Below are 16,719 nucleotides of genomic sequence, written 5' to 3'. Positions count from 1 at the left end.
CATGAGGAGCCTGAGCCTGCCTCAGGAAGGCCTAGAGCAGGGGTCCTCACTTCTTGTAGGGAATATTTAGCACCAGAGTTTTGAGGGGGACTTTCTCTCCTGCCGTCTATTTTTTTTTTTTTTTAATTATTTCTCCTGCTTTGGCATCTTGGCACTCTCTTTGCTGGGGCTGGAGTTCCAGAAACTGATAGAGTGGTTGTTGGTGAAAGCTGTCTATGTCACAGTCTCAAGGTAGACTGTGTTTCAGTGCTCTACTCTGTTACGTGATGCCAGACAAACCTGTTTTCTAGGGTGTATGCACTCATGGAAGGCTTAATGTGGATGGAGTCCTAGTGAATAAAAACCTTCCTAAGAGAACAGTGGCGATATGGTGAAATACGCTTTATAATACAGCAATAAAACAACTGTGGCAACAATGGGTATCTTGGAATCTTATCAATTCCTCCCCCCCCCCCCATTTGCAATATTTTTCTTAAAGTAACAATTCCCGTAATTGTGTATAATCATGAGGGTAATATGGTAATCATAATAAATCAGTATGTTAAATTCCAAAGCCTTTGAGCCGTCCAGATCTAGAACGGTAAGCATACAAAGTGATGACAAGTATTTCATTTATTGCATTAAGTATTCCAGTACACGCGGCTGTTCTGAACAAAGAGTGCCAGCATGACTGTTAGACCATACATTGGGGAAGCATGTAGTATTGTGAGAACTTTCTGAATTTGGCAATACCCTGTTTTAATGTGCTTGCTTTTAAGCTCCATTCTCCTACCGTTTTGGCATCCACTGTTTTACACACACAATTTGTGAACTTTTCCTCTTTGTCTTAGGTTGTAGAAAGTGATTTGAAGTGACAGGATTTTTTTAATTGTACTTTTTGAAACTTGTTCTAATTTCCTGTGTCTAGTGAAGTAATTTGGGCGTGTGACCTAGATGCCTCATATCCAATAAATATTTTATTTGGTTTTAGTTCTGTTAACTCAAAGTATGTATTTCACTGAGGGTAAGTATTTAGGAATTGTTTTTGTCTTAAACTGAGAGACTTGGTTTTCTGTAGTAATCCCAAATGGTGGTGTGTGACTCATAATGACGCTTATTTATTATAGATTTGATTTCTAAAAGACATTTACAAGCTTGACTGTCCTGTATTGCAGTGGGAGTTAAGCAACTGTGCCGCTTAGTGAATCTAACTGTATCTAGTGGTCTATTTATTTCTCTCTGTCTCTCCTTCTCCCTACAAGATGGCAAGCGAATATTTTACTTGGCACTCTTGCACATGCTTTGAATGCTTCCAGTGCTGTCTGTTCTTCCTGTTCTTTACACAATATGAAACTCATCGCATACAGAAATTGTATCTCTGTGCAAACGATGTGTAGCAATCCCAGTTGCAGGTGACGAACCTGGTCCAGTGTGTTTGCCAGTCTAGTGTTACAGGAAAGTTGGGCCACAGATTGCAATCTGATCTGTTTGTTTCTGCTATGCAGAAAGGAATTTATGGTAACTTCTCTACGTACATGTAGCAAAACTGCAAGTCAGACACCAAAGTAACTACGAGGCCTGATGTCTGAACTTGGAAAGCCTGAAACTATGTGTATATGGTGAAGGAAGCTAAATGATGGCCGAAGTAGGTGCATTTCCTACTTCTTAAAAAAAAAAAAAAAAAAAAAAAAAGATTTTTCTTCTGGTGTGCATCTTTTTGAATACAGAACAACTTCTTCACATACTTTCATTTCTCTATTTTAAAAATCCCTATTATTAGGTATCTATCACCTTGCATGTCTAATAAGTAGTGATGGACTTATTATATAGTATATTATTACATAGTAATGGGAAAAGGAGGAATGTTAGGAATGTTAGGAACAACACATTACCTCAGGGTGATTTGAAAGGATCATTCTTTATCAGGAAGGATTTTTGGGCCTTGTGCAGTCAAGACAGCAGATTTTCTATCTAGAAGTTTTTAATGGAAATGACAGTTGGATCTAACCCTGGGACACACAAGATTTTCCGTCTTATGCCTGTGCTGTACTTACTGTAGACTGTTGACTTAAGCCCAGATTTTTAATCTTCACTGACTGTAGAGATTTGATTTACTACAGCAGATATTATATAGCTCAGTTATTGTACTAGCACAATTTCAGTTTTTAATATGGTAGTCCCAGTGCAGTCCATGTATTTCCCTTCTGTGGATATATGCCTTAAATATCTGTGCATTTATAATTTTTATCTTTGTAAAGTGTACTTGCACGTAGGGAACAATTATTTTTCCCAGTTCCACATCAATTCAGATGTTATATAAAATCACAGACAGCCCTAAGTGAATTTTATACTGATTTTTAAAATATTTCTGTGTTTGTTTTTTATCCACAGTTTGGGGATTTGGGTTCCTAGCTGTGACTATCATTAACTTGGCATCACTTCTGGGATTTATTTTAACTCCTCTATTAAAGAAGTCTTATTTCCCTAAGATTTTAACCTACTTCGTGGGCTTGGCCGTTGGTACTCTCTTTTCTAATGCAATTTTCCAGCTCATTCCGGAGGTAAGCATGGAAAATCTTTACCTTTTTGTATGATAGTTTCTAAAGTGTATTAATTCTAGAAGCATGCTGCAGTGGTGTTCTGAGAGTGTGGGTTGAAATCCCCAGAGAGTTGTGGTTGGCCATCAGTGACACTAGCTTCCTAGTCTTTCTGTCTGGGTGGGCAGAGCCATTAAGATACACATGTTGCTATGACCTGGGGAAGACCAAGGATTATTCTGCCTCTAGACAGAAAGAGAAATGGATTGGATAAAATTCTAATGGTCTTACATTTGTTCCAAATTGGACCTCTTAATTTTTCAGTTAACTACTACATCCTGTATGTAAAACTCTGCTGTATTAAAAGACTGCTGATATTTAATCCAAATTAAAAAAAAAAAAAAAAAAAAATCCAGAAGGATCAGGATCTTTCCTAATTGAAACTCACTGAAACTTGTGACTGGTAGAAAGACTGTATTTTTGTGGAGTGCTTGTGTATGGTGGAGGAAATTGTTATGGAAATGTACTAAGTACTATGGAAATGTACTATTTCAGTCTAATTTGCATTGCTTTTTGTCTTCTGTTAGGCGTTTGGTTTTGATTCCCATGTAGATAACTACATTGAGAAAGCAGTTGCTGTGTTTGGTGGATTCTATATTCTCTTCTTTGTGGAAAGGATTCTTAAAGTGATACTAAAGATCTATAATCAGGTAACAAAAGGGTAACTGTGCAACCCTTACTTTAAAGTACGTTATATTTTATGAGATTCTCAACAGTTTAATAAGATGTGGGATTTTTTTTTTTTTTTTCCCTGAGGATTTCAGCATTACTGAGTGCTCTAATGCATCCATATGGAGAGTTTAAAATCCATATGGAGAGGTAAAGCAATCTCACTTTTTTGAGGAAGTTACAAGCAGAGCTGGAAATACAATCCAGGTGTGTGTGTGTGGTCTATTGTCACTGGCATGTGCTCTAGCTGCCTTCAAGGGCCAAGTCTGCAATATGCTAGCTAAACATCAGAAGTAAAAAAGTGGAAATATATAAAAGTTGACGAGAATGGAGTGCACCCCTGGAGCTCCTGTCTGGGTAGGAGAAATCACTGTAACATATACGTCTTCTTATTCATCTGTGAAGTTCAATTTGTTTTTGCTGACAGTTCCTGAATCTCACCTGCAGTGACTAGCTCTGTGTTTCACATGCTCTGGTACACAAACCTGCTCTAATGACACTGCAATTATCCTGATACTACACAATATGGATAATTGGCTCTGCTTTCTACCCATATGTCAGAGTACTTTATTTCTGGGTGCTTACATGGATGAGACTGAATTTGTCTCAGGCAAAGGCCTCTCAAACTTTTTGGACTTTCTAATCATGTCTTGCTAAGAAAACTGTTCTCTGTGCCTACTCTGACGTCGCTTTGGGTCTTTGCTCCCAAACTGATCTTGCTATTGAAAATAATGAGGATCCAATTGCACCTTGGTTGCAATGGCTATATGAAAAATGGGGGAAAAAAGTTGCACTTCATTTTTGGTAGCAGCTCTATTTGGTAAGCAGCTGTAAATAACTAGCAATTGTTGATGGTCGAGGCATTTGGTTTTGGGAGGCTCTGTATAAAGGAATAACAATGAAAAATTTCCACAGGTATTGGAGGACTTTTCTGATTAGCTAATAGTAAGAAATATGTTGGGAACTTAAATAAATTTGGAATTTATCTAAAATTTTAAATATTAAAATAATTATTGCTGCTCATTTAAACATCTACTTGGTACTGAAGGCAAGGTATCACGAATATGATGCCCAGTGCATTTTCTTTTAATGTTTATATTTCTTTATTATTTCACTTTTTGTTTAATAAGCTACCTGTTTATTTATTTGTCATCCAGCCTGGCCATAGCGACTTAGAAAATGGTGAACAGAATCAGTCTAAGGATAAGACTAGTCCCTCCAAACCAGCATCATCCAGCAATGGGGTGACTTGTTATGCAAATTCAGCCATTGTAGAGAGCAATGGAAATTTTGGTTTTGACAGCATCAGTGTTGTCTCAGCACAGGTATGAAAATGATCTATTTTATTCCAAACTATTATGTAAGCATATATAAGGAAGAGAGAGTATGAATTTTTATTACTTTTGTGAAGGTTTTCTATACTTTTAGCTTATTGCTTGCTTGAGCCCTATAAAAATGTATGGGTTTTTGGACAAACATAGGAAAGCCAAATGATGGATTCAATTGGTAACCAACCAAAAAAGGGAGTAGATATCAGTATGCGGACAGATAGGACAGAGATAAATGTTAAATCAGTTAATTCCGTTAATTTTGATTTTGTTAATGATTTGTTTGAAGCATGTTTTAGTGCTACATGATCCATATTATGTTTCTGAGTACATATAACATGAAGTTTGAGAACTTGGTTTCTCTGAATCAATGATTTATGAGGAAAACTGGTACAATAACTGTCATGCTGGCTGTGCTAGTCCAGTCTACTTAGATACCGTAGGAATTATGGAAGTATCATAAGTTGAGATAGAATCATAGAATCATAGAATCACCAAGGTTGGAAAAGACCTAAAAGATCATCCACTCCAGCTGGTCACCTATCACGAATAGCTCCCACTAATCCATGTCCCTCAACACAACATCCAGTCATTCCTTGAACTCCTCCAGGGTCAGTGAATCCACCACCTCCCTGGGCAGTCCATTCCAGTGCCTGACCACCCTTTCTGAGAGGTAATATTTCCTAATATCCAGCCTGAGTCTCCCCTGCCGCAGCTTGAAGCCATTCCCTCTAGTCCTATCACTAATGATGCAAGAGAAGAGGCCGACCCCCAGCTCACTACAACCTCCCTTCAGGAAGATATAGAGAGCAAATAGATAGCAGCCGATTCTCCTGGTTTAAATATATATATAAATTTATATTATTATAAGACAACATATACATATTAGTATTTGACTGTCCTCTTAATCCAAAGCTCAAGGAGGGGGGCAAACACAATAGGAACAGAAAGCATCATGTAGGCTATGAGGGTGGAAGTTGGAGTCTGATGGTGTCAGAGTGCAGTAGCTGTTTTCAGCCATTGAGTGTCCAGATAACTTTTCTGTTTTAATGCCTGAACAGAATGACTGACAGAGAAAATGTGAATGTTTAACTTTCATATTTCACTTGCAGCAGTAACTGCAATCTTGTGCTGGCCCAGAATTTGTATCTACTGTTTGTAGCTATGAAAATTACATGACTTGACAACAATAACTTTTCTTAAACTTGCTTCAGAGACCAATTGCTGAAGATGCCTGTAGTCCCAACATATAACATTAGACATAGTTTCATAGTTTCATAGTTTCATAGTTTCGTGCGGGTTGGAAGGGACCTTAGAGATCATCGAGTCCAGCCCCCGGAATTCGAGCCTCTGTGTAGCAGAGGGGCACTTCTACCACTTGCGCCACAGGGGGGATTCGAACTCCGGGCCCCAGTGTTGCAAGGCGGCGTCTTTAACCACTGCGCCACCGGGGCACACATGTATAATAAAACTTTATAGTGACTTTTATTTATGCCCTCTAGGCAATTTCAGCATTTCTTCTTGATCCTGTTGGCAGTCCCAGAGGCTGCTAAAGGATATCTAAGGAAGATGTTTTAAGCGGAGAAGTATTGCTCTAACTGCTATTGGATCTTCTGCTAACGTGCAGAATATTATTCTTCTGTGTCTGCTTTTAACAAATTGAGATTCCGACTTATGTCTGAGGGAGTCACAGATTCTTTAGAAATATCAATAGTAACCTGATGAGATCACATAAGATAAAATAAGAGAATCTCTATATCATTTCTTAGTTTAGAAACAAAAAAGAGACCATTGCTTCGAAAGTTTAAAAAATATAATAGTAAAGAGCAAAAATAGCAAGGTTAGCTTTGGTTGGACATAAATTGTTGTGATACAGAACTGTGCTAATCATTAATAAAAGGCAGACCTGATAGATCCGTTGGGTGTTCTGCACTCCTTAGCTGACATCTCTTCTGTGATATCTTCTGAAGTGCCATGATGAAGATGGAACAGTCCTGCAGAGACAGACAATGTTCATTTTTATTTTTGAAGCCCTTGTATTTGTAAGGGAAATTTATCAGTAGTCTGCCTTGAGCATTTAGTTTATATATTAGTCATTTGTCTATTTCTATTGGACATATAGTCTAGTTAAGTTTAGAATGTAAACCCAGGTGAGCAATGTCCTTGTACTTTATATGATTTACGAAAGCAGTCCTGTTGTTATCTGAAATAGATTAGAGGCAGGAATTGTACTTCAGAGCTACACAGTAAATGGCAGATAGACATATATACATATAACAGAAATTTCTCCAAATCTGATTCATAGTTTTTAAGCTACAGTTGTCGCTAAAGTTTGAAAGACTGGATCAAGGCAGTAGTTTTACTTTCAATGCTTCTATCCCAATTTAATTGCAGTTACTGTAAAAAAGTAAAAGAAAGTCCATAGATAACCCGAACCTCAGCTCATTTCTGAAGTCATCTCAGTTCTTCATGAGATCTACAGCTAACTCTTAACATCATCTTCTTATCCAGTGTTCATTTTATTCATAGAGGCATAAAAAGTTCAGTGTGTATATTTGTGAAGTATTTATTTTAACAGAAAAGTCCTTGAGATCAGATTTTTATATTTGTCATAAATATGTATGCAGTGATTTGGAGTTTAATTGGAATTCTCACCTGTGCAGCTGGCAGATGAAAATGAGTTCTTTATATAATTCTTGGCTAAGCCTGTTATGCCCCTACAGCCCAAAGAGAAATGTAGACATACACATCGTTTCTACTGTGTTTCAATTTGCAGGGAAGCTCTCTGTTTTTTATGCCTTTTATCATTTCAAATCATAAAGTTATAAATCTGGGACTTAGTATGCACTGAATAGAAGTTATAACTGTTCTTTATGGTATTTGTACCATTTCTTAACCAAAGCTTTATTAGCTACAAATTCCAAGTAATGCAATACATGTCTGACTTGGAAGTCCTGATCTGAACTTTCATCCTGTCCCAAGGCAGCTCCTACACAGAAGGGTGCAGTATGTCAGATATAGTGGGCAAAGTATGAGACAGACCTTATTGCTCTGTCATTAGAGATATTGAAAGCATTCATTAATTGTTGTATTTCCATAAAGTTCGGACTTCAGTTCTGTGGCAGCATTATTATTTGATATGACAAAGATAAAACAGTTTCTGTATTTCCAAAGGCTTCCCTCCCCCACCCCCCCCAAATACTATAAAGTCTACAAATATAATGTAACTGCAATATATGTGTGTACAGAAGTTTATTGAAATGGATCATTAGAATTTTTTTTTTAGCAAAGATTATTTGTGCTCCCAACTGAAATGGCAGTTCCTTTTATCTTCATCAAGTGTTTCATTATTTCATGATGTCAGATATATAAATTACTCCCACTTCTGGGACGAATGATTGAGAGCCCTGGGGTGTATATGCATTGCAGTTTTATGTCAGTCAGTTGTTTTCATGCTATGAGACTTCAACTTGCACAATCAGAACTAGGCACTGTATGATCTTATTAAACATGAAACTTGAAAAACTGATTTTGATAGCTGGACTTGACTATCATCAATCAAAATTAGAAATAAAATTAGTAGACTACCTCAATACGTGTCTAGGTTCCCACTTAGCTAGCTGGCTGCTACTGACTGGTGGTGGATGCATCTGTCTCTAAGAACATGATATGCTGGCAACAGCATGTAGTTAGTCTAGGTTTGTTTTAGGTAGGAAACATGTATGCTCTCAATCTCAGTGATTAGATCCTTCCTATTGTATGCACTTAATAGAGGTGGCTGAGGAAGCTGTGAAGACCTTTATCAAGAGCAAGACTTCTAGAGAGACATGCAGACACTGTGATCTGGATTTTTTTTTCTGTCTTACTTAAGTCGTTGAAACAGAAAACATTTGCTGCTGTTACCTATGCCATCCTCTTCTTAGACTAAGCATTCTGGTATCCTTATGTACTAATGCTTTATTTTGTGCTCAGCATTCATTTAAAGCCTGAAGTGTGTCTCATTGACTTCTTTATTCATTGTTTTATGTAGTTACTTTATCATCTTGTTTTTCCAGGAAGAAGCAGTCCAGAGCAGTTTGTGTAAATGTCTCGGTGGGCGCCCACTGTCAAAGATTGGAACCATTGCTTGGATGGTAACACTGAGTGATGCTGTACATAATTTCTTAGATGGTTTGGCAATCGGTGCTTCTTTCACTTTGTCTCTGTTTCAAGGACTTAGTACCTCCATAGCCATCTTGTGTGAAGAGTTTCCTCATGAGCTGGGTAAGAAGCTTCATTCAACATATTGATTTCTGTGGGAATCACCAGTGTGGGAAGTTACGCTTGCCAAAACTTGGCATAGATTGAAAGGAAATTTAGACAATTTAATGGAAAAAAAAATGCTCATCAAGTACCAAAACACGTATCTTCTAATACAATACTTCTAATTGTAGGAAGTTCTTGAATGCAAGTGGATGGAAGCTGGAAATGAATATTGGAACAATGAAGCATAGAATGGCTTGAGTTGAAAGGGACCCCAAAGGTCATCTGGTTCCAACCCACTTGCTGTTGACAGGGTTCATACATGCTATCCTGTGCATGTTTTTTCCCCTCTTTTTTTCTTTATGTCTAAGCCATAAAGAAACTCTTAGCTAAGTTCTACGTGGCCCAATTGCTGTAGAATATTTCAGTTATCTTAGTACTGAAGGGAAATGCTTATCATTTACTTGAATGAAGGAAAAACAGCAGTGGATTATAAGTTGTATACAAGTAATGTATTTTTCTTCTTGATTCCTTTGAAATCAGAAAACAGTACTGTTTGCTAAAGATGGTTTTCTCTTTTTTTCATTTCTTTTTTCTCCGTTAGGGGATTTTGTCATCTTGCTCAATGCTGGAATGAGTATTCGACAGGCTCTGTTTTTCAACTTTCTGTCTGCTTGTTCCTGTTACATTGGGATGGCTCTTGGTATATTAGTAGGCAACAACTTTGCTCCTACCATCATTTTTGCTGTAGCTGGTGGAATGTTCCTGTACATCTCTCTGGCAGATATGGTGAGAAAAAATTTCATTTTTCAGTCCTTTAATTTTCTTCAAGAAAACAAAGACTTCAAAAGCAGCCTCTTTGATGCAAATTAGTATTCTGTCCCTTTCACGTGGGAATCGTCAACTTCTTATGATTAGTTGTTAAATAATCAATTATAACCTTAATGGAGGTGCACAAATAATTATGCTTATTCATTAAATTTGAAAGCCTTTGATTTCACAACTAGGGCTGGCCAAACTATTGCTGAAAATAAGTTTTAAATAAGGGAAAGCTTTTCAGGAGCGTGGGTAGGTTTCATTAAAGAATGAAAAAAATATACATTTCTCATCATTTTAAAGTGTTTTGATTATTAAATTAATCACTTCCCTCTCTGGAAGACATCTTCTAAAAAAAAGGAAAAAAAAATGTTAACAAGATGAAACGAAATATTTTGTTTAGGGTTGAGTTAGTTGTGTCTGTGTAAACTCAACAGTAATTTTGGAGTTGCTCAGGTGAAAAAATCCATTCTGGTTTAAATTAAATTGTATTGGACCCAGCTTCTTGGTCCAGACTAAAACAACGACAACAAAATACCTGTAATTTGCTGAACTCAGTTTAAAACAATCTGTCCATCATTTATTTTTGAAAGTATGCTAGAATATACAAGGCAAAAAAATTGTGCTTTTTTTGATCCACATCAGATTTAGATGTTAAGAATTAAGTCTGGCGTCACAGGTAGTCAAAAGTACTCTGTAAGTTACTCTTAAAATGATGTTTTATCTCAGAATGAAAAAGATATTTCAAGAGTTAAAACTTTTATTATGTTCAGTTGAAGTGTTAAGGATCAGGTGTATCTGCAAAGGTGTTTCCAGCAGTCACGTAAGAATCTGTTTGGGTATAGAACCAGAATGAGGCCTGAATTCGAGAAGATTTAGAGCCTCGGTTGCATTCTGCATGCATTTAAGAGTTCTTACATGTTTATTGTGACTGTTACATTAAATACTGTGGTTGTCTAGGTAATAGCAGAGGATTTTATAAGTAGTAATCTTGGAGTTAAATAAACAACGTAAATAGTTTCTTTATTAAATTTGCAGTACCTTAATTACTAATGCTTTTTATTTAGTTTCACTCTGTTATAGTGAATCATAGTGTATTCAACTATGATATTCAGAACTCATGGCATAAATTTAGCATGGCTCAATTTAAAATTATTATTACTAAATCTGTTGAAGTAGGTAATGTTCTTTATATGTATTGCTCTGCATGCTCTCTTTCTCTACCCTCTCCAACATCTTCTTTCCTGCATCTGTCTCGTTTTCTAGGTTTTTGGATTGTATCAGCTGAGCTTTTCTCCTTTCTGACAAGTCTGAATTAGGGTGCTTTGCATGGGGATCTGCCTTTTCGCTTTCTGTTACGATTTTCACACCTGTTCTGCCTGTAGAAGCAGGTAGGATTAACGAAAATGTCTTATCTACTTTCTTTCCTTTTTCCTGTTCTTTTCCATTTTAAAGAGAGACAAAATCTAGCCTCCTTGTTAGTAAAATCATCACATGATAAAGCTGCAGGTGTGTGACAATGGGTTCACTGAGGTGCGTGAGCACAAATGAGCCTTGCTGTAAGGCATGAAGCTAATCTGGTTTCTCGCCTCTTGTGCAAGAGGAACACAGAGCTCTTGATTGATTTCTGGGAAGGTTAGCCACTTCCCCCTTACCTTAATCTGTTCTTCAAGAATTGCACTGCCTTCAGTAGTTCTTTTTGCCTAATGAGATGAAGGAAAGATAAGATTTCTGAGTCAGTCAACAGAAGGCTTCTGAACTGAAACCAAACTTTAGGGTCTTTGCACTCTAGTTATACTACTTTCAGCGCAGCAGGAAAAGATGTTAAACTGACAAACTTAAGTAAAAGTCATCCACAATTGACTTTATTTGCAACAAACACATACCCTGAATTGCCCCCCTGCTATTGCTGCAAACCTTTATCACCAGTGCTCATCTGCCACCACCTCCATTTGCTCTCAGAGGAAATACCTTTTATTTCTGCAGTTAACAGCCACCCTTTGCCATTTTCATACTATTTAGATGCCTGTTTTGAAAAAAATAATTCCTTCATTACACTCTTAAGGTAACATTTTATATGTTACCACCAATTTCACATCATTCTTCTTCTTTCTTCTTTGCTTTGTCACTACTTTCTTTGCCGAACAGACCTTCTACTTGTAACAGGTTCCTCATTTCTGAGAGGCTGTCCATGTTTTCAGCTTCACTTCTTTTGCTTATAGATAAAGTAGAAGAATCCTAATCTTTATTTCCTGAACCAAGACTTCTGTCCATTTTAGTGAAGGAAGAAACACAGCAGTTAGCAGTACAAGGACAGCTGCTCTTAGCAATATATAGAACAATAATTGGATCCAAATAAAAAATAGGACGTTTGCATGAGAGCCAACCAGGCAAGACCACAGCAGAAGGAAATCAAAACTCAATTTCAGCTTTCCATCCTTGATGAAATAGTTTTTCAGTCTAACTAGGGTGACTTATTCTCTGACTGCCTTCACCCTCTGTTTGTTCTAGTACTCAGTGCAAAACATCAATATGTTCCAGTTCTGAAATGGCCTTGAGTTACACGTGCTACCACAAGATGGCAATACTTACCTAAAATTATTTGCTTTTTCAGTTTCCAGAGATGAATGATATGCTGAGAGAGAAAGTGACAGGAAGAAAGATGGATCTCACATTCTTCCTTATTCAGAATGCTGGTTTACTAACGGGGTTTGCTGCTATATTGTTGATTACCTTGTATGAAGGAAATATTCAGCTGTGATAATGCAAGTAAAAATGGAATCAGTGCTGAAGACGTCGAGTAAATTATGAATGGAAAACATTAGAACTCCGTAATGGGACATTCGTTTACTCCTCTTGGTTTTGAAACATTGACAGGTTCCATTCTCCCCATTCTAAATGCAGGAAATCTTTTTACGGGACTTGCCATTGATCCCAATAGTAGGATCTGTCAACTTCTGTACTTTATTAAGGAACTGATTCTAATACTTTTATTTCTGCCTAAAATTATCAGAGGAACCTGAGTTGTTAAGGAGAAAAAGGGGGTTACTTGGCCAGTAGAACTATGCAGTGTATGCAACTCAGACCAAATGAAAGCTGAGCTCTTCAAGGAAGAAAATAATGCATTCCCATATCCTTTTGTAACTGTGATGGAAACAAGCAGTTTCAAAGCTGCTTAATTTTGTGAGTTTTGCTGCAGGATTTGTCTGTGTAACATCTCCTTCCACCACCAAAACAAAACTAAAACCAAAAAAGTAACTATTTCTAAGTAGGTACTAATGAAGCTATGATTTTTAACTGCTAATAAACACTGGAAGGAAAGATACCAGTTACTGCTTTTGATCTTCTCTCTTTGTGTGTGCACTCGGAAATTGTTGATTTATTTTCAGAACCACTTTTTTAAAAAATTTTATTTTTAATTGGAGGGAGCATGTGTTAAATTTTCGACAGTTTATCAACTCCACAACCTTTTAGAAACATGAGTATTTAAAAATAAGCCAAGCATTTTGTATTTTATGAAAATAGCCTCGTTTTGTATTTTATTTCCATAGATATTCCTCTACAAAAAAGTCTATTTTGAGTTAAAATTTTGAAAGGATATATTTTTAGTTGCACAAAGTGGAATTTAGACCAAAAAGAAACCACCCAAAAAAACCCACTCTTGCTAAAATCAACATTCTAGGATGTCTTTTTTGCAATTTGAATTGTTTTCTTGTGTGCAGTTTGGTGAAAGTTGTGTTACTAAAATATACAAACTTTTATTACAGTTTGTTGCGTATGAACCTTATAAAATCATGTTTGTATGTTTGAGTTCTTCTGAAATAAACAGTTTAGCTGCGCTGATGTTGTAAAATGTATGTGGGGAAATTCATATTTACCATTTCAGTCATCACTAAGTTTTGAAGGAAGTATTACTATCATGTAGTTAGTTACCTTCTACATTGATTTTTAGGCAAGTTTTACAGCTTTAAGGAAAATACAGCTTCTTGGCTTCTTTCCTGCTGGTAGGAAGGGACAAATCCTTTATTTTTCATTTACTATTAAAATATATTTTCTGTGAAATAAATGATTTAATATTTTATTTGAATCTGATCTGTAGTTACATTAGAAAAATGACTTTTCTAGGTCCCTGGTTGACTAAAAATAAACAAAACTCATCACCAACAAAACCCAACCATTTTTATACAGGCAAACTATGCAGGAATAGTAAATGATACTTAATTTAAAATTTGCTATCAGGTTTAGAATATAATTGTAGTAGATTTTTGCGTCACATTATGCCCTCTGCATTATGTCTTTGAAGAAGAGTCAGCCCACTGCATATTCTTTCCTGTCTATTCCTTGCATATAAGCTGCTTGCTAATGCTACTCTTATGTGTCTCAAGAATGCTTTATTATAACTTTGAGTGTTCATTGACTTTTAAAAATCGACCATTCCTATTTCATCAGATTATTATAATATAGTGGCATGGTACTTTTCACCCCTACATCCAGAAGTTTGCAAAGGAGATTTGATTTTTATCATCTCACTGGAGAAAAAGAATTGAGACAAATGTATCATTGAAATAACCTTCCTTTAGATCACCGAGCAGAATAGAGATGATTAAACCCTAATATTCAGTCTAGTGCATTAGTCACAAATGAAATTGCCTTTTCTGCTTGTGGAATATTTCACGGGGAAGAAAGCTTTTTGATTTCTCTGAAATCTGTCTGTATGAACTTTGGTATTATGTTTTCTCAGTGTGTATAAAATGAATCTATTCCAATTCTAGGCCTGCTAGCAATTTGCTCAGTTTTGCTGATACACAAAGTGAGGAAGAAACATGAGCAAAAATGGCTGTTTTGTTGCAGATAAGACTGCAGTAAGTTACTCCTTAAAAGTTTCAAAAATCAGTTGAGAAAGTTATTTCATATTCTTTTTCACATCAATATGATCAGTAACACTGTTCATCTTATGTCATCCCTTCATCCTTTTCAACCGTGGTGCAAATTCCATTTTTTTGTGTTTGTTGTCACCATAGGTCAAATTATCTGACTAACATACACTTGAGAAAACAATCTGTTAGCACTAAAATCTCACTGATACAAAGTTTTTTTCACAGTGTGGTTCATGACCCAAGACTAACTTCATTTAGTTGCATTAAAGTAGGTGGGGGGGAAAACATACCTATAAACGACTCTAAAGAGAGAATAACAATGCTTTTTGGGACAATAAATATATAGAGAACAATAATGTGGATGAAAGATAAAGCTTGGAGAGCTTCTGCTTGCTTGAAGAAGGAACATGCAGAAAAGTGAATTTGTATATGAGGCAACCTGTCAAAAATGTGATATGTGGTAACTGTCTATGGTTTCAGGAAAGATGAATTGAAAAATTAAATTGGTACTTAAATTTTAGGGTTATTGCTTTTGACATTTCAATGAGAACTTCAGTGAATAAAGATTTAGAGCATCTTTTAAACTGAAAAATTGTGTTAAATTTTAAGCTAAATTAAATGTCAGCTCTAACCTAAGAGTAGTCTGGAACTACCCTGGAAATATTTGCTTTGCTGCTCTTTCATGTTTTGCAGCTTGCCTGAAGCTTTGTGTTACCTCAGTTGAAAGATCCATAAAAGCAGATCTGCATAGTTTACAGATGCATTGAGCATACATAAATACATTCAATTACGCTAATGATAGCAATGTAAATATCTCTGCTGTTTGATGCATGTAGAGAATCAATTGTGTGGTAATTTCTGTATTGTCTTTTAGGAATGTTCTTTTAAAATCTCTTCTTGAATAAACCACTGATTTACCTTTAGCTAGGTGAACGGATTTATATATTTACTTGCTGGTTTTCATTTTATTTTAGAGATTTCTATATGTGCATTTGAAGAATGCTACAACCTGGGAGAGAAGAGGTAGCTGACTTTTTCTACTCCATGTAATTCAAATGAAACCACTTACACTGACAAAGTGTGTTGAGCCAAGTTTAACTGTCATGGAAGTGTAAACCATTGCTAAATTTAGAATATGAATTGAGAGTGGTATTTTTTAAACTCTAGATGCTAATGCTAAGGAATAAATCTTTTGAGAACACTTTTTGATCCCTTAACAAGGAAACACCACCACAAAAACCCACAAGTCATGCAGAAGTTGCTTAGTCTTTATCATAAGAACATTAATTTGAAATAAGAGAGAGGCTTCCACTCTCCCTTCTACAACTATGAGAATTAGTCAGCTGTACTGACTAATGCCCTAAGTATGTTTCACCAGCATCAGGTGTTTGAGATTTCAGACGAAGTGAAAGGTGCAAGATGCTGTGATGCATTTTCAAAAGGGTCAAAAATTGTTCGGAACTACACCTGGTAAAGGGCACTAACTCTTCTAACATTTGATCTGCTTGCATCAGCAGATACCACCAAACTGTTTCACATGTGCATAGGCACGTAACTCTTATTTTAGGTTTTTACTTTTGTTCTATTAAATATCAACAAAGTTTCCAGGAACCCTGTAGCTTGCTTATCAGCTCTTAAAATACTTGATGCTCAAGTTATTTCTCTAAGATTTTAGAAGAAACTCTCCTTGTCTGTCAGTTCAGCTCAGAATGTAATTGTGAGGTAAGTCAGTAAAACAAACAGTAGATAGCCACATCTGCTAGTGATTGATACGATACATCTGTCAATGACACTGTAGTGTCTTATTAGGGTTTAATCTCCAATATTTTTCTCTTTACCTGAATTATTGTCTTTTTCTTGATACTTTTGAAGACAATAAAGTGCAACAGCATTTAATATTTGGGGTAAAAATAGGACATACTGAGTGCCATAGGACGTGAACTACTGTCAGGATATGGTTTGAATTTCTGGATAGCATGTGTATTGAGGAGATAATGTAATTCTCCATGATGTAGCTGCTAACTGTTGATCTCAGTGATAGCATTGTGAAAGATTCACAAGACCCAAATTGACTTTCTTTTAGGAAGAGTTCCTGACTCTTCAGAACTTCAAGTAAGGATTGTTACATATTTTGATAGAAGACTGAATAAAAATAAGAGTATAGGCAACTTACAGTACCCATAGAGGGACCTGAGTACTGCACTCAAATGC

General features: G+C 36.2%; 1 protein-coding gene across 3 annotated transcripts in view; it reads left to right on the top strand.

Annotated features, from left to right (window-relative positions):
* Positions 1–15,431, top strand: part of SLC39A8 (solute carrier family 39 member 8) — a 39,975-nt gene extending 24,544 nt beyond the window's left edge. For 2 of the 3 annotated variants that reach the window (XM_032444424.1, XM_015862097.2), the window contains exons 3-8: positions 2,371–2,540; positions 3,104–3,226; positions 4,403–4,570; positions 8,629–8,836; positions 9,420–9,604; positions 12,246–15,431. In XM_032444424.1, the coding sequence (XP_032300315.1) occupies positions 2,371–2,540; positions 3,104–3,226; positions 4,403–4,570; positions 8,629–8,836; positions 9,420–9,604; positions 12,246–12,392 (1,001 nt within the window). In that variant the 3' untranslated portion in view covers positions 12,393–15,431. Of the gene's footprint in view, positions 1–2,370; positions 2,541–3,103; positions 3,227–4,402; positions 4,571–8,628; positions 8,837–9,419; positions 9,605–10,897; positions 11,023–12,245 lie in introns of all 3 variants that reach the window. The other variant, XR_001555118.2, reaches the window with a different exon arrangement.
* The last annotated feature ends 1,288 nt before the right edge of the window (positions 15,432–16,719 follow it).

The sequence above is a fragment of the Coturnix japonica genome, chromosome 4 (assembly GCF_001577835.2).
Source record: "Coturnix japonica isolate 7356 chromosome 4, Coturnix japonica 2.1, whole genome shotgun sequence".
NCBI classification, from domain to species: domain Eukaryota; kingdom Metazoa; phylum Chordata; class Aves; order Galliformes; family Phasianidae; genus Coturnix; species Coturnix japonica.
Note: the sequence above shows the minus strand (reverse complement) of the source record. Positions and strands in the feature narration are given on the sequence as shown.